Source organism: Lampris incognitus, unplaced genomic scaffold (assembly GCF_029633865.1).
Source record: "Lampris incognitus isolate fLamInc1 unplaced genomic scaffold, fLamInc1.hap2 scaffold_238, whole genome shotgun sequence".
Taxonomy (NCBI): Eukaryota; Metazoa; Chordata; class Actinopteri; order Lampriformes; family Lampridae; genus Lampris; species Lampris incognitus.
Window position 1 is genome coordinate 45,240 of NW_026611196.1, and position 26,537 is coordinate 71,776.

General features: G+C 47.8%; 1 protein-coding gene across 1 annotated transcript in view; it reads right to left on the bottom strand.

Moving 5' to 3' along the window:
- Nucleotides 1–26,537, bottom strand: part of LOC130133147 (bone morphogenetic protein receptor type-2-like) — a gene marked incomplete at its 5' end in the record, with an annotated part of 37,324 nt that overhangs the window by 3,438 nt on the left and 7,349 nt on the right. The window contains 9 exons of the mRNA XM_056301937.1: nucleotides 198–477; nucleotides 4,294–4,422; nucleotides 5,440–5,519; nucleotides 5,636–5,732; nucleotides 13,110–13,326; nucleotides 15,202–15,377; nucleotides 15,882–16,018; nucleotides 18,332–18,479; nucleotides 18,736–18,896. Of these exons, the coding sequence (XP_056157912.1) occupies nucleotides 198–477; nucleotides 4,294–4,422; nucleotides 5,440–5,519; nucleotides 5,636–5,732; nucleotides 13,110–13,326; nucleotides 15,202–15,377; nucleotides 15,882–16,018; nucleotides 18,332–18,479; nucleotides 18,736–18,896 (1,425 nt within the window). The remainder of the gene's footprint in view (nucleotides 1–197; nucleotides 478–4,293; nucleotides 4,423–5,439; nucleotides 5,520–5,635; nucleotides 5,733–13,109; nucleotides 13,327–15,201; nucleotides 15,378–15,881; nucleotides 16,019–18,331; nucleotides 18,480–18,735; nucleotides 18,897–26,537) is intronic.

The following is a 26,537-nucleotide window of genomic DNA, read 5'->3' on the forward strand; positions in this document are numbered from 1 at the left end:
GCCACTGGGTTCTTCGCTGGCGTTATGCAAGAAGAGATATTTTCCTACTGTGAGTCATTACACAATGAAATGGCAGAGGGGTTGTGATGTGCAACAAGGACGACACGACTCCTCTAGTGGTCAAAGGCAGTAATGCCGGTTATCGATATTTCTAAAGGTCGCTACACAGGTGTTGGGATGACATCACCGTGTCAAGCCTACTAATAAGGAGGATACATGAATGTCAGTCATAACTAGAAGCTCCTGCTGGTTATTGTCTCTGTGCTGGACCAGACCCATCCGTACCTGTCTGATGTTTGACTTGTGTTTTCCAAACTTGTGGCGTGAGGAGTTGGAGGTGGACTCCTTGGTTTTGGGGTGCAGGGAGAGGGTGGTGGGTCTCTTGGGGAGGTTCTGCTGTTTGGGGAGGGGAGGGATGGGGTAGCGGGAGGGAGGGGGAGGGGTGTCTGCTCCTCCATGATCACTCTGGACCGATACCTGGAGAGAGAGAACAGGAACAGTCTCTTATGTGTGGTTATGGGATGACTGGTATGTTAAAGCCGGCTGCCATACCAACATGTACCCTGACTCTGCTGAAGAACAGAAGCTAAGCAGGTATGGGCTTGGCTAGTACTTGGATGGGAGACATCCCAGGAAAACTGAGCTGCTGCTGGAAGTGGTGTTGGTGAACCTGTAGGGGGCAACCGTCCCTCTGGTCCTAATTTTAAAAAAAGGCCATCACAGGGACTGATTCATCCATCCTGCTCTCAGGGTGATGGGGACGCTGGAGTCTATCCCAACAGTCATTGGGCAGCAGGTGGGGAGACACCCTGGACAGGCCACCAGGCCATCACAGGGCCTGATTCAATTCAATTCAACTGAAGAAAGGGCTCTGAACCCTGTCTTGTTTGCAATGGTGATGGACAGGTTGATGGACGAGATCAAGCAGGAGTCTCTGTGGACTATAATGTTTGCGGATGACATTGGGATCTGTAGTGAGAGTAGGAGCAGGTGGAGGAGAGCCTAGAGAGGTGGAGAAGAGGAATGAAAGTCAGCAGTAGGAAGACGGAATACCTATGCGTGAATGACAGGGAGGACAGTGGAAGGGTCAGGATGCAAGGAGTAGAGGTGACGAAGGTGGATGAGTTTAAATACTTGGGGTCAACTGTCCAAAGTAACGGGGAGTGCAGGAGAGAGGTGAAGAAGAGAGAGCAGGCAGGGTGGAGCGGGTGGAGAAGAGTGTCAGGAGTGATGTGTGACAGAAGGGTACCAGCAAGAGTTAAAGGGAAGGTTTACAAGATGGTGGTGAGACCAGCTATGTTGTATGGTTTGGAGACAGTGGCACTGATGAAAAGACAGGAGGTGGAGGTGGAGGTGGCAGAGATGAAGATGATAAGATTTTCACTGGGAGTGATGAAGAAGGACAGGATTAGGAAGGAGTATATTAGAGGGACAGCTCAGGTTGGACGGTTTGGAGACAAAGCAAGAGAGGCAAGATGGAGATGGTTTGGACATGCGTGGAGGAGAGATGCTGGGTATACTGGGAGAAGGATGCTGAATATGGAGCTGCCAGGGAAGAGGAGAAGAGGAAGGCCAAAGAGGAGGTTTATGGATGTGGTGAGGGAGGACATGCAGGTGGCTGGTATGACAGAGGAAGATGCAGAGGACAGGAAGAGATGGAAACCGATGATCAGATCTGGCGCCCCCTAACGGGAGCAGCCGAAAGTAGTAGTAGTAGTAGTAGTGGTAGTATAGCAGTAGTAGAAGGGGTGGTAGTAGTAGTAGTAGTTTTACTGCTGCTGCTGTTTGCAGGTGGGGGCGTGGTTTGTTTACAAAAGAAGAAGTTAGGCTGAATCTTATCAGAGCTGACCGTTCTGCTGAGGCAGCATAGCCTGAGACATAGAGGAACTGCTAGCAATCATTTAGTTCCAAAGTCATGGCTGAATATGTAGCAGCTGATTTCAACAATGTGGACGAGGCAGTTGAATTCGATGGAAAAGAGGACGAGGAGAGACAGAGAGGACGAGGAGAGACAGAGAGGATGAGGAGAGACAGAAAGGATGAGGAGAGACAGAAAGGATGAGGAGAGACAGAGAGGATGAGGAGAGACAGAAAAGATGAGGAGAGACAGAAAGGACGAGGAGAGACAGAGAGGACGAGGAGAGACAGAGAGGACGAGGAGAGACAGAGAGGACGAGGAGAGACAGAAAGGACGAGGAGAGACAGAGAGGACGAGGAGAGACAGAGAGGACGAGGAGAGACAGAGAGGACGAGGAGAAACAGAGAGGACGAGGAGAAACAGAAAGGATGAGGAGAGACAGAGAGGACGAGGAGAGACAGAAAGGACGAGGAGAGACAGAGAGGACGAGGAGAGACAGAGAGGACGAGGAGAGACAGAGAGGACGAGGAGAAACAGAGAGGACGAGGAGAAACAGAAAGGATGAGGAGAGACAGAGAGGACGAGGAGAGACAGAGAGGACGAGGAGAGACAGAAAGGATGAGGAGAGACAGAGAGGACGAGGAGAGACAGAGAGGACGAGGAGAGACAGAAAGGATGAGGAGAGAGAAAGAGGCATCAGACATATCGCCGGTTTCAAAAACCAACCGTCGTCATTACACATCAGTATGTGATCCCAGAAAGTTGAATCAGCTCATCTGGACACAAAGTTGAGTAGGAGAAACTTCATCACTTGGGGACTCCGTCAGTCTCAGCTGACTGCAGGTCTCTCCAGCCTTATACGCAGCACAGCCGCACGACCCTGCAGTCAGCCAAGACCAGCGAAGTCTCAAACCAGCATTAAACTAGATCTACTCATCTAATGGGGCTATGTGTAATATTGTTGTTTTCCATAAGTATAACTATTAAATACCAGGATCCGACTAGAAAATCTCAAGATATGACTAGAAAATCTCAAGACATGACTAGTAAATATCAAGATATGACTAGAAAATATCAAGATATGACAAGTAAATATCAAGATGTGACTAGTAAATATCAAGATATGACTAGAAAATATAAAGATATGACTAGTAAATATCAAGATATGACTAGAAAATATAAAGATGACTAGTAAAAATCGAGATATGACCAGAAAATATCAAGATACGACTAGAAAATATCAACACATGACTAGTAAATATCAAGATGTGACTAGTAAATATGCAGATATGACTAGAACGTGTCAAGATATGACTAGTAAATATTAAGATAGGAATAGTAAATATGCAGATAGGACTAGAAAATATCAAGATATGACTAGTAAATATCAAGATATGACTACAAAATATCAAGATGTGACTAGCAAATATGCAGATAGGACTAGAAAATATCAAGATGTGACTAGTAAATATTAAGATATGACTACAAAATATCAAGATGTGACTAGCAAATATGCAGATAGGACTAGAAAATATCAGGATATGACTAGTAAATATGCAGATAGGACTAGAAAAATATCACGATATGACTAGTAAATATTAAGATATGACTAGTAAATATCAAGATATGACTAGAAAATATCAAGATGTGACTAGTAAATATCAAGATGTGACTAGTAAATATGCAGATATGACTAGAAGATATCAAGATATGACTAGTAAATATCAAGATGTGACTAGTAAATATGCAGATAGGACTAGAAAATATCAAGATATGACTAGTAATATCAAGATATGACTAGAAAATATCAAGATGTGACTAGTAAATATTAAGATATGACTAGTAAATATGCAGATAGGACTAGAAAATATGCAGATAGGACTAGAAAATATCAGGATATGACTAGTAAATATGCAGATAGGACTAGTAATATCAAGATATGACTAGAAAATATCAAGATGTGACTAGTAAATATTAAGATATGACTAGTAAATATGCAGATAGGACTAGAAAATATCAAGATATGACTAGTAAATATCAAGATATGACTAGAAAATATCAAGATGTGACTAGTAAATATGCAGATATGACTAGAAAATGTCAAGATGTGACCAGTAAACATCTAATCTAATTTCTGCTGGATGGGTTGGAAAAGGAGAGGTGTCAGTGACCTGTTTAGACCTGTCTGTTTAGATCTGTTGTTATTCGCGTTACTGGACATGGAGGACAGGACTCGAGCAGCGTGTCATGTTCAGCTCTTCACACCTCAGAAGCCATTTTAATCACTGTGTGAAGTAACTGAGTCTTCTCCTCTGTCTCACTCTCTCTATCGATCTGTCTCTCTCAGTGTCTCTCTCAGTGTCTCTCTCAGTGTCTCTCTCAGTGTCTCTCTCAGTGTCTCTCTCAGTGTCTCTCTCGCTCGCTGGCTCGCTCACCTCAGCACTCAGGTTTATCAGTGGGTAGAGCAGGCTGTTGGTCCCGGGGACCACCGGGTCAGAACTGAACTGTTTCTCAGAATGTTCCATCAGGTTTTCATCAGAACTCTCCCGCAGATTCTTGTCAACCTGGAAAGCGAGACAGAGACACTTGGTTAGCAGTGGTGTGGGGACACTTTTTGAGGATGCCAAGTGAGACAAGACCTCTAATCTATGTCTCTTTTTTTGGGGGGGGTGGGAGGTGGGTGGGCTGGGGTCTTGATTGACAGGGGTATGTCACTGCTTTAACAGCGCCCGGTATGATTTCACACATACTGTAGTGACCCTGTACAGCCGGGAGTTCTGGATTAGCGGAGTTGGTCTGTCGCCTCCCTGCTCTTGCCAATCAGGGGAGTGCATGTTGTGTCGGGCAGTGTGCCTGCCGGGGGGTTGGTGGGGCAGCGGGGCATCTTCATCTCTGCCACCTTCAGCTCTGGTGTGACAGAGGAAGATGCAGAGGACAGGAAGAGATGGAAACGGATGATCCGCTGTGGCGCCCCCTAACGGGAGCAGCCGAAAGTAGTAGTAGCAGTAATATGTGTGTGTGTATATATATATATATATATATATATATGTGTGTGTGTGTGTGTATTTATATTTATTTATTTATAGCATATATATTATTTAATTTATTTATTTATAGTGTGTGTATACATATTTATTTCTTTTATTTATTATATATATTTTATTTTATTTGTTTATTTATAGTGGTATTTTCATGTCACCTTTTAGTATGGGCTCAGCTCACTTGGAACCTCGACAGAGGTGGTACTTTTTTTGGTACCACCTCCGTCGAGGTGGTACCAGGTAGGAGCCCTAACTTTTGCCCAATGAAAAACCAGAAAAAGCAAGTAGAGTAGAGTAGAGTAGAGTAGAGTAGAGTAGAGTAGAGTAGCGTAGAGTGGAGCAGAGTGGAGTGGAGTGGAGTGGAGCGGAGCGGAGTGGAGTGGAGCCGGTACCATGGCGGGGGAAAGGGGCATTAGATGATGATGATGAAGCGTGTCTCTCAGCAGCGTGGAGTCCGGGTGGAGTGATTCAGCTCTGTGAGCTTCTCACACATGTAAACACCACAATCAACCAAACCTCCAGACTCTACGCCGGACAAACCTCTTTTGGGTCCAGCTTGGTGGCCTCCAAGTCCTCTTGTGTCAGCTGCAGACACACCGGGACACTGGGTAGAGCACCCCCTAGAGGAGGAGAAGGATAATTAACTCTACTTTCTGACATGGTGTGTGTGTGTGTGTGTGTGTGTGTGTGTGTGTGTGTGTGTGTGTGTGTGTGTGTGTGTGTGTGTGTGTTGTACCAGTGTGCTCGGACTCTGAGATGGTGCTGAAGACAGTGACTGGCGTCAGGCCTGTAGTGGTTGTGGACACACTGCTCTCTGGACTGGACACCCGAGCCTGGCACAACAGAGGGAGAGAGAGAGAGAGACACACACACACACACACAGAAAATCACTCACAACAGTTAAAATGACAATAAATTAACAAATAGGTCACACATGGAAGGACGAATAGGCCTGCCATGGTAATTACATTATTTACTTATTGTACCATATATGGACATGACCGCAATCATTTTTGCTGACCTCGATATTGCCTGTTATGTTTACATAAAAATGTCACTAATATTATAGCCAACATGACGCCAAAATAAACAGCAGCATTTCCCTACTATAACAATATTATTATATTATATATAAACTACCATTATAATATTACTATATTATATAAACTACTATTATATTATATAAACCACTATTATAACATTACTATATTATATAAACTACTATTATAATATTACTATATTACATAAACTATAATTATGTTATATAAACTACTGTTATAATATTACTATATTATATAAACTATTATATTATATAAACTACTATTATAATATTACTATATTATATAAACTACTATTCTATTATTATATTATATAAACTACTATTATAATATTACTATATTATATAAACTACTATTATAATATTATATTATATAAACTACTATTATATTATATAAACTACTATAATATTGCTATATTAAATAAACTACTATTATATTATCATATTATATAAACTACTACTGTAATATCATTCTATTATATAAACGACTATTGTAATATTATAATATTATATAAACCCGGTCTTGATCCATCCACTACCGGCCAATTTCCAATCTCCCCTTCCTCTCTAAAACCCTGGAATGCATTGTCGCCACACAACTCCAAACTAACCTACCCTCCAACAACCTACTCGAACCCCTCCAGTCCGGTTTTCGCCCTCTCCACAGCACTGAAACTGCACTCCTTAAAGTACTTAATGACCTCCTCACCTCTGCTGATCCTGGAGCCCTTAACATCCTCATCCTCCTCGACCTGAGTTCAGCCTTCGATACTGTGAGCCACAACATCCTGCTCACCAGATTGAAAGATGTTGGTATTGAAGGCACCGTACTCAGCTGGCTCCAGTCTTACCTCTCCAACAGGTCACACTTCATCTCACTTCACAACCACTCCTCTGTTCCATCCACAGTCACACAAGGTGTTCCACAAGGTTCTGTACTCTGCCCACTCCTTTTCATCATCTACATCCTCCCTCTTGGTCAGATTCTCCGCCATTTCAACTTGGACTTCAACTGTTATGCTGATGACACCCAGATATACCTCAGCACCAAATCCCCTCACAATCCACCCCTCTCTCACATCGACTCCTGTCTGTCTGCAGTTAAAGTCTGGATGCAGCAAAACCTCCTCAAACTCAACAGTGACAAAACTGAACTCCTCTTCATTGGCTCCAAGTCCACTCAGCCAAATCAACAACCTTGCACTCACCATCGATGGCACTACTGTCTCCCCTCCCCCCAGGCACGCAACCTTGGTGTGATCCTTGATCCCACCCTCTCCCTTGAGCCACATATCCCCCAAATGGTCAAATCCTCCTTCTACCACCTTTGCAACATTGCAAAAATAAGATCCGCTCTCACACGTCCTGCTGCTGAGATACTGATCCATGCCTTCATCTCCTCCCGCCTTGATTACTGCAACTCACTCCTCTATGGCATCAGTGCTAGCTCTATCAAGAGACTCCAATTGGTCCAGAACGCATCCGCCCGACTTTTAACTTTCACCAAATCCTGGCACCACATCACCCCAGACCTAAAAGACCTCCACTGGGTACCCATCTCTCACCAGATCAATTACAAACTCCTGGTTCTTACATATAAAGCCCTTCACAAACTGGCTCCCCCATACCTCACCAACCTCCTCTCCCCCTACCAACCCTCTCAGTCCCTCAGATCCACCTCAGCCTCCCTTCTCTCTACCCCCAGGTCCAACCTCCGCGGCTTTGGTGACCGAGCCTTCTCCAGAGCAGCTCCCAGGCTCTGGAACTCACTTCCCCAAATCATTAGAGACTCAGAATCCCTCCCACTCTTCCAATCCCATCTCAAGACACACCACTTCTCATTGCCTTCCCATCCCCCCCCCCCCCCGTCATCCACCCCTGGTCTGGGGCAGACTAAGGACTGAGCATTCGACCTGCTGCCCCCTCCTCTTGGAACTCCCTCCCCAAGCACATCAGACACTGCTGCGATCTGCCCGCATTCAAGTCAGGAATCAGGACTCATCTCTTCAGACTTCATCTGTGATTTATGATGTTTGTTTTTCTTGTCCTTTTGTGTGTGTTTAAGTGGGAGATACTGCTGGTGTCGTGTGTGGCTGCCGCTTCTCCCTCTCGTAGCCCCCCTTCCCATCCACCCCTGTATGTCTGCCCCTCTTCCCATCCACCCCTGTATGTCTGCCCCCCTTCCCATCCACCCCTGTATGTCTGCCCTCCCTTCTCATCCACCCCTGTATGTCTGTGTTGTGTTTATCTGTTGTCTTGTTTCACTGCGCTTATTGTAAAGCAACTTAAAGTGTTAGAAAAGCACTTATTACTATTACTATTAAAATACTATTATATTATATAAGCTATTATTATATTATTATATTATATAAAGTACTATAATAATATCATTATTATACTATATAAACTGCTATTGTAATATTATTATATTATATAAAGTACTATTACATATTATATTATATAAAGTACTATTATAATATTATTATTAACCCTATTATAATAATATTATTAACCCAGCCACTGAGGATGCACGAGCCAGTGCATTCTTAGTGCCGGTCCCAAGCCCGGGCAAATGGGGAGGGTTGCGTCAGGAAGGGCATCCGGCGTAAATCTTTGCCAAATCCAATATGTGGATCATAAATAAGATTTCCATACCGGATCAGTCGAGGCCCGGGTTACCAACGACCGCCACCGGTACTGTTAACCAGCAGGGTGTCGGTGGAAACTATGCTACTGTTGGGCGAAGGAGAAGGAGAGGGGGAAGGCATGTCCAGAGGCAGCTAGAGAGGAGGAAGGGTAGGCGTGTGGAGGTGAGAGGCGGAACTTTGAATGTTGGCACTATGACTGGTAAAGGGAGAGAGCTGGCTGACATGATGGAAAGAAGAAAGGTAGGCATACTGTGTGTGCAAGAGACCAGGTGGAAGGGGAGTAAGTCCAGGAGTATCGGAGGTGGGTTCAAACTCTTCTACCATGGTGTGAATGGGAGGAGTAATGGGGTAGGGGTAATTCTGAAGGAAGAGTATGTCAAGAGCGTGCTGGAGGTGAAGAGGGTGTCAGACAGAGTGATGAGTATGAAGCTGAAGATCGAAGGTGTGATGATGAATGTTATCAGCGCATATGCCCCACAAGTTGGGTGTGAGATGGACGAGAAAGAAGTCCAGAATCTGTCTGAGTGGTGCTCTGCAAATAACCTCATTCTAAACCTTACAAAAACAAAAGAACTCATGACTGACTTCAGAAAACACAACCCCCCCCCCTTCATAAATGGTGAGTGCGTGGAGAGAGTCCACTCATTTAAATTCCTGGGGATCCACGTTATGGACTGTCTTTCATGGTCACCAAACACCACGGCAGTGGTCCAAAAGGCACAGCAGCGGCTACATCTCCTGAGGTTACTCAGGGAAAACAACATGAGCGTGAAGCTGTTGGTGTCCTTCTACAGATCCACTATCGAGAGCATCCTCACATCCTGCCTGCCGGTGTGGTTTGCTGGTTGCTCCGCCGCAGACAAAAAGGCTCTCCAGAGAATCACCAGGACAGCAGAACAAATCACCGGTTGCCCCCTCCCTCCCTCCTCTTTCAGACATTGCCCACAGCCGGACCCTCTCAAGAGCCAAAAGCATCATCAAGGACAACTCACACCCCGGCAACCACCTGTTTGAACTATGACCCTCTGGCAGGCGCTTCAGGTCCATCAGACCCAAAACCACCAGATTCACCAATAGCTTTTTCCCAAACGCAATAATGGCACTAAACAAACACAGTTAACCCTCTCACAGCCACCTCTCGCACCTTAATGTCTGCACTTTATCCCATTGCTGCTCCTTTATTCATCTTGTCTTGCTATTGTGTACTTTATTCCATTGCTGTTTTATCCCGTTGCTTTTTTAATCATTCTTGTCTTTTTAATGTGTACTTTTTATTTATTTTATGGTTGCACCACAGTGGAGTTGTACTCCCAGTTTCATTGTATTGAAAAGTACGATGACAATTAAGGCATTCACTCATTCATTCATTCAAAGAAGAATTCTGGAGTGAATTGGACGACGTACTGGAGAGGGTACCCAGGGAGAGAGTGGTGATTGGGGTAGACTTCAATGGAGATGTTGGTGAAGGGAACAGAGGTGATGAGGAGGTGATGGGTAGGTATGGTGTCAAGGAGAGGGATGTGGAAGGACAGATGGTGGTGGATTTTGTGAAAAGGATGGAAATGGCTGTGGTGAATACATATTTCAAGAAGAGGGAGGAACACAGGGTGACGTACAAGAGTGGAGGAAAGTGCACACAGGTGGACTATATCTTATGTAGGAGGTGTGATCTGAAAGGGATTGGAGACTGCAAGGTGGTGACAGGGGAGAACGTAGCTAGGCAGCATCGGATGGTGGTCTGTAGGATGACTTTGGAGACCAAGAAGAGGAAGAGAGTGAAGACACAGCCGAAGATCAAATGGTGGAAGTTGAAGAAGGAAGACTGTTGTGTGGAGTTCAGGCAGGAGTTAAGACAGGCACTGGGTGGTAGTGAAGAGTTGCCAGATAGCTGGACAACCACTGCAGAAATAGTGAGGGAGACAGCTAGGAAGGTACTTGGTGTGTCATAGGGACAGAGGAAGGAAGACAAGGAGACTTGGTGGTGGAGTGAGGAAGTACAGCAAAGTATACAGAGGAAGAGGCTGGCAAAGAAGAAGGGGGATAGTCAAGAGAGATGAAGAAAGTAGACAGCAGTACAAGGAGATGCAGTGTAAAGTGAAGAGAGAGGTGGCAAAGGCAAAGGAAAAGGTGTATGGTGAGTTGTATGACAGATTAGTCACTAAGGAAGGAGAAAAGGACTTGTACCGATTGGCTAGACAGAGAGACCGAGCTGGGAAGGATGTGCAGCAAGGTAGGGCGATCAAGGATAGAGATGAAAATGTGCTGACAAGCGAGGAGAGTGTGCTGAGAAGGTGGAAGGAGTACTTTGAGGGGCTGATGAATGAAGAAAATGAGAGAGAGAGAAGGTTGGATGATGTGGGGACAGTGAATCAGGAAGTTCAGTGGATTAGCAAGGAGGAAGTGAGGGCAGCTATGAAGAGGATGAAGAATGGAAAGGCAGTTGGTCCTGATGACATACCTGTGGAGGCATGGAGATGTTTAGGAGAGATGGCAGTGGGGTTTTTAACTAGATTGTTTAACACAATCCTGGAAAGTGAGAGGATGCCTGAGGAGTGGAGAAGAAGCATACTGGTACCGATTTTCAAGAACAAGGGTGATGTGCAGAACTGTAACAACTACAGAGGTATAAAGTTGATCAGCCACAGCATGAAGATATGGGAAAGAGTAATAGAAGCTAGGTTAAGAGGAGAGGTGATGATCAGCAGCAGCAGTATGGTTTCATGCCATGAAAGAGCACCACAGATGTGATGTTTGCTTTGAGAATGTTGATGGAGAAGTATAGAGGAGGCCAGAAGGAGGTACATTGGGTCTTTGTGGATTTAGAGAAAGCATACGACAGGGTGCCGAGAGAGGAGGTGTGGTATTGTATGAGGAAGTTGAGAGTTGCAGAGAAGTATGTAGGAGTGGTGCAGGATATGTATGAGGGAGGTGTGACAGTGGTGAGGTTTGTGGTTGGAGTGACAGATGGGTTCAAGGTGGAGGTGGGATTACATCAAGGATCGGCTCTGAGCCCTTTCTTGTTTGTAATGGTGATGGACAGGTTGACGAAGGAGATCAGGCAGGAGTCTCCATGGACGATGATGTTTGCATATTACATTGTGATCTGTCGTGAGAGTAGGGTGCAGGTGGAGGAGAGCCTGGAGAGGTGGAGGTATGCACTGGAGAGAAGAGGAATGAAAGTCAGTAGGAGCAAGACGGAATACCTATGCATGAATGAGAGGGAGGACAGTGGAATGGTGAGGATGCAAGGAGTAGAAGTGACGAAGGTGTATGAGTTTAAATACTTGGGGTCAACTGTCCAAAGTAATGGGGAGTGCAGGAGAGAGGTGAAGAAGAGAGTGCAGGCAGGGTGGAGTGGGTGGAGAAGAGAGTGCAGGCAGGGTGGAGTGGGTGGAGAAGAGTGTGCAGGCAGGGTGGAGTGGGTGGAGAAGAGTGTCAGGAGTGATGTGTGACAGAAGGGTACCAGCAAGAGTTAAAGGGAAGGTTTACAAGATGGTAGTGAGACCAGCTATGTTGTATGGTTTGGAGACAGTGGCACTGATGAAAAGACAGGAGGTGGAGCTGGAGGTGGCAGAGATGAAGATGATAAGATTTTCACTGGGAGTGATGAAGAAGGACAGGATTAGGAAGGAGTATATTAGAGGGACAGCTCAGGTTGGACAGTTTGGAGACAAAGCAAGAGAGACAAGATGGAGATGGTTTGGACATGTGTGGAGGAGAGATGCTGGGTATACTGGGAGAAGGATGCTGAATATGGAGCTGCCAGGGAAGAGGAGAAGAGGAAGGCCAAAGAGGAGGTTTATGGAGGTGGTGAGGGAGGACAAGCTGGTGGCTGGTGTGACAGAGGAAGATGCAGAGGACAGGAAGAGATGGAAACGGATGATCCGCTGTGGCGCCCCCTAACGGGAGCAGCTGAAAGTATTAGTAGTAGTAATACACTATTATTATTATTATTATATTATATAAAGTACTATTATATTATTATATCATATAAAGTACTATTGTAATATTATTATTATAATATATAAAATACTATTATAAGATTATTATATTATTTAAAGTGCTGTTGTAATATTATATAAACTACTATTATAATATCATTACATTATTTGCACTACTATTGTAATATTATTATATTATATAAAGTACTATTATAATATTATATAAAGTACTTTTATATATTATTATATAATATTTACCCTTTGCAGACATGTCATAATTATGATGTGACGAGGGAGACTGCGCCATGACGGACGGCAGGAAGTGATAGACCAGCGAACAACAAAAACAAACAAAACATTGTGACGGATGAGTAGCTATTATAGTTTACATGGAAGTGATGGCTGCCAATAGTCAGAGTCATGTTGTGGAGTTGTGCTGTGAAGTCAGGCACCTTGTAGGACGGCACAAAGAGCGATATATCACCCACACACACCCACACCCACACCCACACACATACACACCCACCTACACACCCACACACACACGCACACACCCACCCTTACCTGAGCTTGCTGTCGCTCATAGTTGATGGAATTCCGGTTCTTCTCTGGAACCACCGCCCCTCCCACTCCATTGCTCATCATGGCCACTATCGCGGGGTGACCATCTTCTGGGAGGTTCTTGACTCCGCCCAGCTGGTGGTCCTCAATATAAGAGGATGAGGAGTAGTCGGGGTAGGCGGGGCCAACCTTCGGAGCCCGTCGACTGTTAGACAGATTCCTGATGAGGGACAGACAGGATCACCACTTCATCCTTCTACGGACACCCTCCAGACCGGTTGGTGTTCTAGTCTGACATGTCCAGTGTTCTCTGGACCACACCAGCTACACAAACACACTGTGAACCAGCTACACAAACACGCACACACTGGGACTTTATGTACCACACCAGCTACACAAACACACTGTGACTTATATTTAATATCTACATCTTACAGTTTGTATTGGCTGCTGCTGACATCCATCCATCATCCATTATCTGAACCACTCATCCTGCTCTCAAGGCGGCGGCACGCTGGAGCCTATCCCAGCTGTCACTGGGCGGCCTGTCCAGGGAGACACCCTGGACCGGCCGCCAGGCCATTACAGCGCCCACACACACACACCTAGGGACAATTTAGTATGGCCGATTCAGCTGACCTACATGTCTTTCAGTCACCTGACCTACATGTCTTTGAGTAACCTGACCTACATGTCTTTAATTCACCTGACCTACATGTCTTTCAGTCACCTGACCTACATGTCTTTGAGTAACCTGACCTACATGTCTTTGATTCACCTGACCTACATGTCTTTGAGTCACCTGGCCTACATGTCTTTGATTCACCTGACCTACATGTCTTCGAGTCACCTGACCTACATGTCTTCGAGTCACCTGACCTACATGTCTTTGATTCACCTGACCTACATGTCTTTGATTCACCTGACCTACATGTCTTTGAGTCACCTGACCTACATGTCTTTGAGTCACCTGACCTACATGTCTTTGATCCTCCTGACCTTCATGTCTTTGAGTCACCTGACCTACATGTCTTTGAGTCACCTGGCCTACATGTCTTTGATTCACCTGACCTACATGTCTTCGAGTCACCTGACCTACATGTCTTCGAGTCACCTCACCTACATGTCTTTGATTCACCTGACCTACATGTCTTTGATTCACCTGACCTACATGTCTTCGAGTCACCTGACCTACATGTCTTCGAGTCACCTCACCTACATGTCTTTGATTCACCTGACCTACATGTCTTTGATTCACCTGACCTACATGTCTTTGATTCACCTGACCTACATGTCTTTGAGTCACCTGACCTACATGCCTTTGAGTCACCTGACCTGCATGTCTTTGATTCACCTGACCTACATGTCTTTGATTCACCTGACCTACATGTCTTTGATTCACCTGACCTACATGTCTTTGAGTCACCTGACCTACATGTCTTCGAGTCACCTGACCTACATGTCTTCGAGTCACCTGACCTACATGTCTTCGAGTAACCTGACCTACATGTCTTTGGACTGTGGGAGGAAACCGGAGCACCCGGAGGAAACCCACACAGACACAGGGAGAACATGCAAAGTCCACACAGAGGACGACCCCGGACGACCCCCAAGGTTGGACTACCCCGGGGCTTGAACTGCGCTAACCACTGCGCTACCGTGCTGCCCCTGATGACAACCAGCTGGCTTAAAACAAAGATGGAAAATAACCAGAGTTGGTTGTTCTGTGTGTGTGAGTGTGTGTGAGTGTGAGTGTGTGTGTTGGGGGGGGGGTTGTCTTTCTATAGTTGTAAGGACGATCTCTTGACCCTTGACAGAACACCAATGTTGTGAGGCCATTTTTAGTTGGGAGGACATGTTGCCCGGTCCTCACAAAGACAATGCCAGGATACGCTCCTTTGGTCCTAATTAATGATCTGTGTAAAGTTTCAGAAAATGTCCTCACTGAGACAGTAAACCCTGAAATGTGTGAGTGTCAGTGCTCTGGAGCGCCCCCTATTGAACACACTCCAGTAGTGCAGGCAACATTTTATTTAGCCGCTCAACAAGCAATCAGATTTTCTGTGTGTGTGTGTGTGTGTGTGTGTGTGTGTACCTCTGGTTGTGGATAGCTGTGGCAGTAGTTGGGTTGACTGTAGGGCTGACAGACTTGTTTCTGTCCCAGACCAGCAGCAGGTCAGACAGTCTCTCCTCTGCACACTGAGCCGTCAACCTGGCCTCTGCATCCTGGTCCCAGCAGTCCTCCATGGTCTCTTTAAGAGACCGCACCGCCTACACACACACCACACACACACACACACACACACGTCGGATCAGCTTGTAACATAAAACCATGCTGGTGTGGAGTCCAGAGCTGCCTGGTCTTCACTGGTGTGTAGTGGATTCTGTCAGACCCTCTTCACATCTCCCGCTAAACTTCAGTATGCCTTCATGAACTGTATTTTCTTCAGACCCGCGTCTGGCAGTTTAACTGTATGAAGCCAGTGAAGAGATAGGGTAGATTCTTTGGGGGGCATGGTATCTGCTAGCTAGCTGAGCCAACATTTTCTAACAAGTAGCTCCTGCTCTGTGGGGAATGATGCTGAGGACGCAGCCTGGCGTCCTGCGGGGTGACCGCTGACAGCCTGGTGTCCTGTCGGGTTAGAGGTCACTCCGGAGAATCGTACAGGAAGAGTGAAAACACACACGTATATGTGTATGAATGAGCTGTGACATTATATCCTGTGTGTAGATGCTTTGGGAAGGTGCCGTTCAGTGTGATGGACGGGGTCTGACCAGGCTGTTCTCCTTCCAGGCCTCAGGGAACTTTGGTCTCTGTTTCTCTCTGGACACCAGAACCTGCATGTCCTCAAAACTGGGGTGGTTCCCTGCCTCTGCCTGGAACGCCATCTGGTACTCTGGTACTGACTCCCCTGGTGACACACACACAAACACACCAAACCATATGCACACTCTATTTTAGATGACGCAATGCTATTGATTGTTATACAATGGTCCACATGGTGCTGTATGCTGCAATGCATTATGGGCTGTGATCTGATGCTGTGATCCTGGGATGTGATCTGGTGACATGATTTCTGGTGATGTGGTCTGATGCTGTGGTGTGATGATGTGATCTGATGATGTGATCTGGTGGTGATCTGGTGATGTGGTCTGATGATGTCATCTGATGATATGAGCTGATGACATGATCTGATGATGTGATCTGGTGACGTGATCTGATGATGTGATCTGGTGATGTGATCTGATGATGTGTTCTGGTGATGTGATCTGATGATGTGGTCTGATGATGTGATCTGGTGATGTGATCTGACTATGTAATCTGGTGATGTGATCTGATTATGTGATCTGGTGATGTGTCTGGTGATGTCATCTGATGATGTGAGTTGATGATATGATCTGATGATGTGATCTGGTGATGTGATCTGATGATGTGATCTGGTGATGTGATCTGGTGACGTGATCTGATGATGTGATCTGATGATGTGATCTGGTGATGTGATCTGGTGATGTGATCTGATGATGTGATCTGGTGATGTGATCTGATGATGTGTTCTGGTGATGTGGTCTGATGATGTGATCTGGTGATGTGATCTGATTATGTGATCTGGTGATGTGTCTGGTGATGTGTCTGGTGAGGTCATCAGATGATGTGAGCTGATGATATGATGTGATGATGTGGTCTGATGATATGATCTGATGATGTGATCTGATGATGTGATCTGGTGGTGTGATCCGATGATGTGATCTGGTGATGTGTCTGGTGATGTGATCTGGTGATGTGATCTGATGATATGATCTGATGATGTGATCTGGTGATGTGATCTGATGATATGATCTGATGATGTGATCTGATGATGTGATCTGGTGATGTGATCTGGTGATGTGATCTGATGATATGATCTGATGATGTGATCTGGTGATGTGATCTGGTGATGTGACCTGGTGATGTGATCTGATGATGTGATCTGGTTATGTGAGCTGATGATGTGAGCTGATGATATGATGTGATGATGTGGTCTGATGATGTCATCAGATGATGTCATCTGATGATGTCATCTGATGATGTCATCTGATGATGTGAGCTGATGATGTCATCTGATGATGTGAGCTGATGATATGATGTGATGATGTGATCAGATGATGTGATCTGATGATGTCATCTGATGATGTGAGCTGATGATATGATCTGATGATGTGGTCTGATGATATGATCTGATGATGTGATCTGGTGATGTGATCTGGTGATGTGACCTGGTGATGTGATCTGATGATGTGATCTGGTTATGTGAGCTGATGATGTGAGCTGATGATATGATGTGATGATGTGGTCTGATGATGTCATCAGATGATGTGATCTGGTGATGTGATCTGATGATGTGAGCTGATCATATGATCTGATGATGTGGTCTGATGATATGATCTGATGATGTGGTCTGATGATGTCATCAGATGATGTGATCTGATGATGTCATCTGATGATGTGAGCTGATGATGTCATCTGATGATGTGAGCTGATGATATGATGTGATGATGTGATCAGATGATGTGATCTGATGATGTCATCTGATGATGTGAGCTGATGATATGATCTGATGATGTGGTCTGATGATATGATCTGATGATGTGCTGAATGTTTTGCTACACGATGCCGTGTTTTATGTAATGTCATGTTAAGCTACATGCTGCTTTATAACCAAGGCTCAGTGTTTTCCGTTTTTACCGATTTTCACCGAAAAACACCCAGATTTTTAAACTGATTTTCACCCGGATTTTATGTTTCCGCGGATCCAAAAGTTGTTCCTGTTCGTGTGAGGTTATGTAACAGTGTCCTCTTGTTGCGAAATTCGGCATGCTGGATGGCTTTGAAAAATAAAAACTGAAAACGCTGAGCCTTGTTTATAACACACTATGGTTATGTCAGGTAGTATGACCTTATCTAGGATAGCTGACATTTGGTCGTGCTACATAATGTGTTATACAGTGTGCTATACAACGTGTTATAGAATGTGTTAGACCATGCTAAAAGTCTGCTTGTGCTATGTTCTATCAGTGTTCGCTTCATTCAAGACAACAGGAGGAAGAAGAGGAGTTGGTCCTCTGGCGCTGCACCACTGCTCTGATACACCAGGATGGGTTAAATGCAGAAAACACGTGTCATTTGAAAGTGTACAACGTAAAGTAGCTTTAAAAGAGAAGAAGGTCTGTTGGCCGGCGAGTCTCACCAGGGAAGAGGTCTGTACATCTCATGAAGGTTTCCCAGTAAACCAGGCCCAGAGCGTACATGTCCACCTGCTTCAGGGCAGATTCACAGTCCCTCAGATTTACTGCACCTTCCAGGACCTCCGGGGCCATATACCGGATTGTCCCCACCTACACACACAAACACAGAGACACACACACACACAGACAGAGACAGACAGAGAGACAGACAGACAGAGAGACAGACAGGTTACAACTACAGGTTCATCAGTGTGACGGTTCAGGTCCAGTCAGTTTGCATTTGGGTAAATAAATACTAAACCAGGATAACCAGCTCCCTGGCCAGCACTGCTTCTAAACTTCAGATCTGGTTTCCAGAGCTGAATGTGACTCAGAAGTGACGTGGACATGTCAGGTTCTCTGGCACCTCAGATATTGCAGCGTTGTCCTCATCTCCCGGTCGCAGCAGACGGTTTCCTGTCAGTCTCATGGAGAGACCGAAGTCGCTCAGGACGCAAGATAAGTCGCTACGAACCAGGATGTTCCTGCTGTTCAGATCTCTGTGGGACACTGCAGGTTTATACTGGTCTGGGGAGGAGCAGAGAGATCTTTATTTAATATCTCCTGTTCCCCTGAACCCTGACCTTCCTGTGGACAGCAGCGGGAGAAAAGTGAGTTTCCCTGAAAAGATCTACTCAGGTCAACATCACATTAGGAGGACACGAGCTCACTGGGAAGGAATGGCGGCAGGTAACCATCCAACAGCAGATGCAGAGAGAGACAGACAAACTGTCTCTCTCTCTCTGCTGCTGCTGCTCTGTCCTTCTTCCATCCCATCTCTCTCTCTACTGCTGCTGCTGCTCTGTCCTTCTTCCATCCCATCTCTCTCTCTCTCTGCTGCTGCTCTGTCCTTCTTCCATCCCATCTCTCTCTCTGCTGCTGCTCTGTCCTTCTTCCATCCCATCTCTCTCTCTCTGCTGCTGCTCTGTCCTTCTTCCATCCCATCTCTCTCTCTCTCTGCTGCTGCTCTGTCCTTCTTCCAACCCATCTCTCTCTCTGCTGCTGCTGCTCTGTCCTTCTTCCATCCCATCTCTCTCTCTGCTGCTGCTCTGTCCTTCTTCCATCCCATCTCTCTCTCTGCTGCTGCTCTGTCCTTCTTCCATCCCATCTCTCTCTCTCTGCTGCTGCTCTGCCCTTCTTCCATCCCATCTCTCTCTCTCTCTGCTGCTGCTCTGTCCTTCTTCCATCCCATCTCTCTCTCTGCTGCTGCTCTGTCCTTCTTCAATCCCATCTCTCTCTCTCTGCTGCTGCTCTGTCCTTCTTCCATCCCATCTCTCTCTCTGCTGCTGCTGCTGCTCTGTCCTTCTTCCATCCCATCTCTCTCTCTCTGCTGCTGCTCTGTCCTTCTTCCATCCCATCTCTCTCTCTCTGCTGCTCTGTCCTTCTTCCAACCCATCTCTCTCTCTCTGCTGCTGGTCTGTCCTTCTTCCATCCCATCTCTCTCTCTCTGCTGCTGCTCTGTCCTTCTTCCATCCCATCTCTCTCTCTCTGCTGCTGGTCTGTCCTTCTTCCATCCCATCTCTCTCTCTCTGCTGCTGCTGCTCTGTCCTTCTTCCATCCCATCTCTCTCTCTGCTGCTGGTGTCCTTCTTCCAACCCATCTCTCTCTCTCTGCTGCTGCTCTGTCCTTCTTCCATCCCATCTCTCTCTCTGCTGCTGCTGCTCTGTCCTTCTTCCATCCCATCTCTCTCTCTCTGCTGCTGCTCTGTCCTTCTTCCATCCCATCTCTCTCTGCTGCTGCTGCTCTGTCCTTCTTCCATCCCATCTCTCTCTGCTGCTGCTGCTCTGTCCTTCTTCCATCCCATCTCTCTCTCTGCTGCTGCTGCTCTGTCCTTCTTCCATCCCATCTCTCTCTCTCTTGCTCTGTCCTTCTTCCAACCCATCTCTCTCTCTGCTGCTCTGTCCTTCTTTCATCCCATCTCTCTCTGCTGCTGGTGTCCTTCTTCCAACCCATCTCTCTCTCTCTGCTGCTGCTCTGTCCTTCTTCCATCCCATCTCTCTCTCTGCTGCTGCTGCTCTGTCCTTCTTCCATCCCATCTCTCTCTCTCTTGCTCTGTCCTTCTTCCAACCCATCTCTCTCTCTGCTGCTCTGTCCTTCTTCCACCCCATCTCTCTCTGCTGCTGGTGTCCTTCTTCCAACCCATCTCTCTCTCTCTGCTGCTGCTCTGTCCTTCTTCCATCCCATCTCTCTCTCTGCTGCTGCTGCTCTGTCCTTCTTCCATCCCATCTCTCTCTGCTGCTGCTGCTCTGTCCTTCTTCCATCCCATCTCTCTCTCTCTGCTGCTGCTCTGTCCTTCTTCCATCCCATCTCTCTCTGCTGCTGCTGCTCTGTCCTTCTTCCATCCCATCTCTCTCTCTCTGCTGCTGCTGCTCTGTCCTTCTTCCATCCCATCTCTCTCTCTGCTGCTGCTGCTCTGTCCTTCTTCCATCCCATCTCTCTCTCTCTTGCTCTGTCCTTCTTCCAACCCATCTCTCTCTCTGCTGCTCTGTCCTTCTTTCATCCCATCTCTCTCTCTGCTGCTGCTCTGTCCTTCTTCCAACCCATCTCTCTCTCTGCTGCTGCTCTGTCCTTCTTCCATCCCATCTCTCTCTCTGCTGCTCTGTCCTTCTTCCAACCCATCTCTCTCTCTGCTGCTGCTCTGCCCTTCTTCCATCCCATCTCTCTCTCTGCTGCTGGTCTGTCCTTCTTCCATCCCATCTCTCTCTCTGCTGCTGCTCTGTCCTTCTTCCATCCCATCTCTCTCTCTCTGCTGCTGCTCTGTCCTTCTTCCATCCCATCTCTCTCTCTGCTGCTGCTCTGTCCTTCTTCCATCCCATCTCTCTCTCTGCTGCTGCTCTGTCCTTCTTTCATCCCATCTCTCTCTCTGCTGCTGCTGCTGCTCTGTCCTTCCTCCATCCCATCTCTCTCTCTGCTGCTGCTCTGTCCTTCTTCCATCCCATCTCTCTCTCTCTGCTGCTGCTCTGTCCTTCTTCCATCCCATCTCTCTCTCTGCTGCTGCTCTGTCCTTCTTCCATCCCATCTCTCTCTCTCTGCTGCTGCTCTGTCCTTCTTCCATTCCATCTCTCTCTCTCTCTCTGCTGCTGCTCTGTCCTTCTTCCATCCCATCTCTCTCTCTGCTGCTGCTCTGTCCTTCTTCCAACCCATCTCTCTCTCTGCTGCTGCTCTGTCCTTCTTCCATCCCATCTCTCTCTCTGCTGCTGGTCTGTCCTTCTTCCATCCCATCTCTCTCTCTGCTGCTGCTCTGTCCTTCTTCCATCCCATCTCTCTCTCTGCTGCTGCTCTGTCCTTCTTCCATCCCATCTCTCTCTGCTGCTGCTGCTCTGTCCTTCTTCCATCCCATCTCTCTCTCTCTGCTGCTGCTGCTCTGTCCTTCTTCCATCCCATCTCTCTCTCTGCTGCTGCTGCTCTGTCCTTCTTCCATCCCATCTCTCTCTCTCTTGCTCTGTCCTTCTTCCAACCCATCTCTCTCTCTGCTGCTCTGTCCTTCTTTCATCCCATCTCTCTCTCTGCTGCTGCTCTGTCCTTCTTCCAACCCATCTCTCTCTCTGCTGCTGCTCTGTCCTTCTTCCATCCCATCTCTCTCTCTGCTGCTCTGTCCTTCTTCCAACCCATCTCTCTCTCTGCTGCTGCTGCTCTGTCCTTCTTCCATCCCATCTCTCTCTCTGCTGCTGCTCTGTCCTTCTTCCATCCCATCTCTCTCTCTCTGCTGCTGCTCTGTCCTTCTTCCATCCCATCTCTCTCTCTGCTGCTGCTCTGTCCTTCTTCCATCCCATCTCTCTCTCTGCTGCTGCTCTGTCCTTCTTCCATCCCATCTCTCTCTCTGCTGCTGCTCTGTCCTTCTTCCATCCCATCTCTCTCTCTCTGCTGCTGCTCTGTCCTTCTTCCATCCCATCTCTCTCTCTGCTGCTGCTCTGTCCTTCTTCCATCCCATCTCTCTCTCTCTGCTGCTGCTCTGTCCTTCTTCCATCCCATCTCTCTCTGCTGCTGCTCTGTCCTTCTTCCATCCCATCTCTCTCTCTCTGCTGCTGCTCTGTCCTTCTTCCATCCCATCTCTCTCTCTGCTGCTGCTCTGTCCTTCTTCCATCCCATCTCTCTCTCTCTGCTGCTGCTCTGTCCTTCTTCCATTCCATCTCTCTCTCTCTCTCTGCTGCTGCTCTGTCCTTCTTCCATCCCATCTCTCTCTCTGCTGCTGCTCTGTCCTTCTTCCAACCCATCTCTCTCTCTGCTGCTGCTCTGTCCTTCTTCCATCCCATCTCTCTCTCTGCTGCTGGTCTGTCCTTCTTCCATCCCATCTCTCTCTCTGCTGCTGCTCTGTCCTTCTTCCATCCCATCTCTCTCTCTCTGCTGCTGCTCTGTCCTTCTTCCATCCCATCTCTCTCTCTGCTGCTGCTCTGTCCTTCTTCCATCCCATCTCTCTCTCTGCTGCTGCTCTGTCCTTCTTCCATCCCATCTCTCTCTCTGCTGCTGCTCTGTCCTTCTTCCATCCCATCTCTCTCTCTCTGCTGCTGCTCTGTCCTTCTTCCATCCCATCTCTCTCTCTCTGCTGCTGCTCTGTCCTTCTTCCATCCCATCTCTCTCTCTCTGCTGCTGCTCTGTCCTTCTTCCATCCCATCTCTCTCTCTGCTGCTGCTGCTCTGTCCTTCTTCCATCCCATCTCTCTCTCTCTGCTGCTGCTCTGTCCTTCTTCCATCCCATCTCTCTCTCTGCTGCTGCTGGTCTGTCCTTCTTCCATCCCATCTCTCTCTCTCTGCTGCTGCTCTGTCCTTCTTCCAACCCATCTCTCTCTCTGCTGCTGCTCTGTCCTTCTTCCATCCCATCTCTCTCTCTGCTGCTGCTCTGTCCTTCTTCCAACCCATCTCTCTCTCTGCTGCTGCTCTGTCCTTCTTCCATCCCATCTCTCTCTCTGCTGCTGGTCTGTCCTTCTTCCATCCCATCTCTCTCTCTGCTGCTGCTCTGTCCTTCTTCCAACCCATCTCTCTCTCTCTCTGCTACTGCTCTGTCCTTCTTCCATCCCATCTCTCTCTCTCTGCTGCTGCTCTGTCCTTCTTCCATCCCATCTCTCTCTCTGCTGCTGCTCTGTCCTTCTTCCAACCCATCTCTCTCTCTGCTACTGCTCTGTCCTTCTTCCATCCCATCTCTCTCTCTCTGCTGCTGCTCTGTCCTTCTTCCATCCCATCTCTCTCTCTCTGCTGCTGCTCTGTCCTTCTTCCATCCCATCTCTCTCTCTGCTGCTGCTGGTCTGTCCTTCTTCCATCCCATCTCTCTCTCTGCTGCTGCTCTGTCCTTCTTCCATCCCATCTCTCTCTCTGCTGCTGCTCTGTCCTTCTTCCATCCCATCTCTCTCTCTGCTGCTGCTGCTCTGTCCTTCTTCCATCCCATCTCTCTCTCTGCTGCTGCTCTGTCCTTCTTCCAACCCATCTCTCTCTCTGCTGCTGCTGCTCTGTCCTTCTTCCATCCCATCTCTCTCTCTCTGCTGCTGCTCTGTCCTTCTTCCATCCCATCTCTCTCTCTGCTGCTGGTCTGTCCTTCTTCCATCCCATCTCTCTCTCTGCTGCTGCTCTGTCCTTCTTCCATCCCATCTCTCTCTGCTGCTGCTCTGTCCTTCTTCCACCCCATCTCTCTCTCTCTGCTGCTGCTCTGTCCTTCTTCCATCCCATCTCTCTCTCTGCTGCTGCTCTGTCCTTCTTCCATCCCATCTCTCTCTCTGCTGCTGCTCTGTCCTTCTTCCATCCCATCTCTCTCTGCTGCTGCTCTGTCCTTCTTCCACCCCATCTCTCTCTCTCTGCTGCTGCTCTGTCCTTCTTCCATCCCATCTCTCTCTCTGCTGCTGCTCTGTCCTTCTTCCATCCCATCTCTCTCTCTGCTGCTGCTCTGTCCTTCTTCCATCCCATCTCTCTCTCTGCTGCTGCTCTGTCCTTCTTCCATCCCATCTCTCTCTGCTGCTGCTCTGTCCTTCTTCCATCCCATCTCTCTCTGCTGCTGCTCTGTCCTTCTTCCAACCCATCTCTCTCTGCTGCTGCTCTGTCCTTCTTCCAACCCATCTCTCTCTGCTGCTGCTCTGTCCTTCTTCCATCCCATCTCTCTCTCTGCTGCTGCTCTGTCCTTCTTCCAACCCATCTCTGTCTCTGCTGCTGCTCTGTCCTTCTTCCATCCCATCTCTCTCTCTCTGCTGCTGCTCTGTCCTTCTTCCATCCCATCTCTCTCTCTCTGCTGCTGCTCTGTCCTTCTTCCATCCCATCTCTCTCTCTGCTGCTGGTCTGTCCTTCTTCCATCCCATCTCTCTCTCTGCTGCTGCTCTGTCCTTCTTCCATCCCATCTCTCTCTGCTGCTGCTCTGTCCTTCTTCCACCCCATCTCTCTCTCTCTGCTGCTGCTCTGTCCTTCTTCCATCCCATCTCTCTCTCTGCTGCTGCTCTGTCCTTCTTCCATCCCATCTCTCTCTCTGCTGCTGCTCTGTCCTTCTTCCATCCCATCTCTCTCTGCTGCTGCTCTGTCCTTCTTCCACCCCATCTCTCTCTCTCTGCTGCTGCTCTGTCCTTCTTCCATCCCATCTCTCTCTCTGCTGCTGCTCTGTCCTTCTTCCATCCCATCTCTCTCTCTGCTGCTGCTCTGTCCTTCTTCCATCCCATCTCTCTCTCTGCTGCTGCTCTGTCCTTCTTCCATCCCATCTCTCTCTGCTGCTGCTCTGTCCTTCTTCCATCCCATCTCTCTCTGCTGCTGCTCTGTCCTTCTTCCAACCCATCTCTCTCTGCTGCTGCTCTGTCCTTCTTCCAACCCATCTCTCTCTGCTGCTGCTCTGTCCTTCTTCCATCCCATCTCTCTCTCTGCTGCTGCTCTGTCCTTCTTCCAACCCATCTCTGTCTCTGCTGCTGCTCTGTCCTTCTTCCATCCCATCTCTCTCTCTGCTGCTGCTCTGTCCTTCTTCCATCCCATCTCTCTCTCTGCTGCAGCTCTGTCCTTCTTCCATCCCATCTCTCTCTCTCTGCTGCTGCTCTGTCCTTCTTCCAACCCATCTCTGTCTCTGCTGCTGCTCTGTCCTTCTTCCATCCCATCTCTCTCTCTCTGCTGCTCTGTCCTTCTTCCATCCCATCTCTCTCTCTGCTGCTGCTCTGTCCTTCTTCCATCCCATCTCTCTCTCTGCTGCTGCTCTGTCCTTCTTCCATCCCATCTCTCTCTCTCTGCTGCTGCTCTGTCCTTCTTCCACCCCATCTCTCTCTCTCTGCTGCTGCTCTGTCCTTCTTCCAACCCATCTCTCTCTCTCTGCTGCTGCTCTGTCCTTCTTCCATCCCACCTCTCTCTCTGCTGCTGCTCTGTCCTTCTTCCATCCCATCTCTCTCTCTCTCTGCTGCTGCTCTGTCCTTCTTCCATCCCATCTCTCTCTCTGCTGCTGCTCTGTCCTTCTTCCATCCCATCTCTCTCTCTCTCTGCTGCTCTGTCCTTCTTCCATCCCATCTCTCTCTCTCTGCTGCTGCTCTGTCCTTCTTCCATCCCATCTCTCTCTGCTGCTGCTGCTGCTGCTCTGTCCTTCTTCCATCCCATCTCTCTCTCTCTGCTGCTGCTCTGTCCTTCTTCCATCCCATCTCTCTCTCTCTCTGCTGCTGCTCTGTCCTTCTTCCATCCCATCTCTCTCTCTCTCTGCTGCTGCTCTGTCCTTCTTCCATCCCATCTCTCTCTCTCTCTGCTGCTGCTCTGTCCTTCTTCCATCCCATCTCTCTCTCTCTCTGCTGCTGCTCTGTCCTTCTTCCATCCCATCTCTCTCTCTGCTGCTGCTGCTCTGTCCTTCTTCCATCCCATCTCTCTCTCTGCTGCTGCTCTGTCCTTCTTCCATCCCATCTCTCTCTCTCTGCTGCTGCTCTGTCCTTCTTCCATCCCATCTCTCTCTCTCTCTGCTGCTGCTCTGTCCTTCTTCCAACCCATCTCTCTCTCTGCTGCTGCTGCTCTGTCCTTCTTCCATCCCATCTCTCTCTCTGCTGCTGCTCTGTCCTTCTTCCATCCCATCTCTCTCTCTGCTGCTGCTCTGTCCTTCTTCCATCCCATCTCTCTCTCTCTGCTGCTGCTCTGCCCTTCTTCCATCCCATCTCTCTCTCTCTCTGCTGCTGCTCTGTCCTTCTTCCATCCCATCTCTCTCTCTGCTGCTGCTCTGTCCTTCTTCAATCCCATCTCTCTCTCT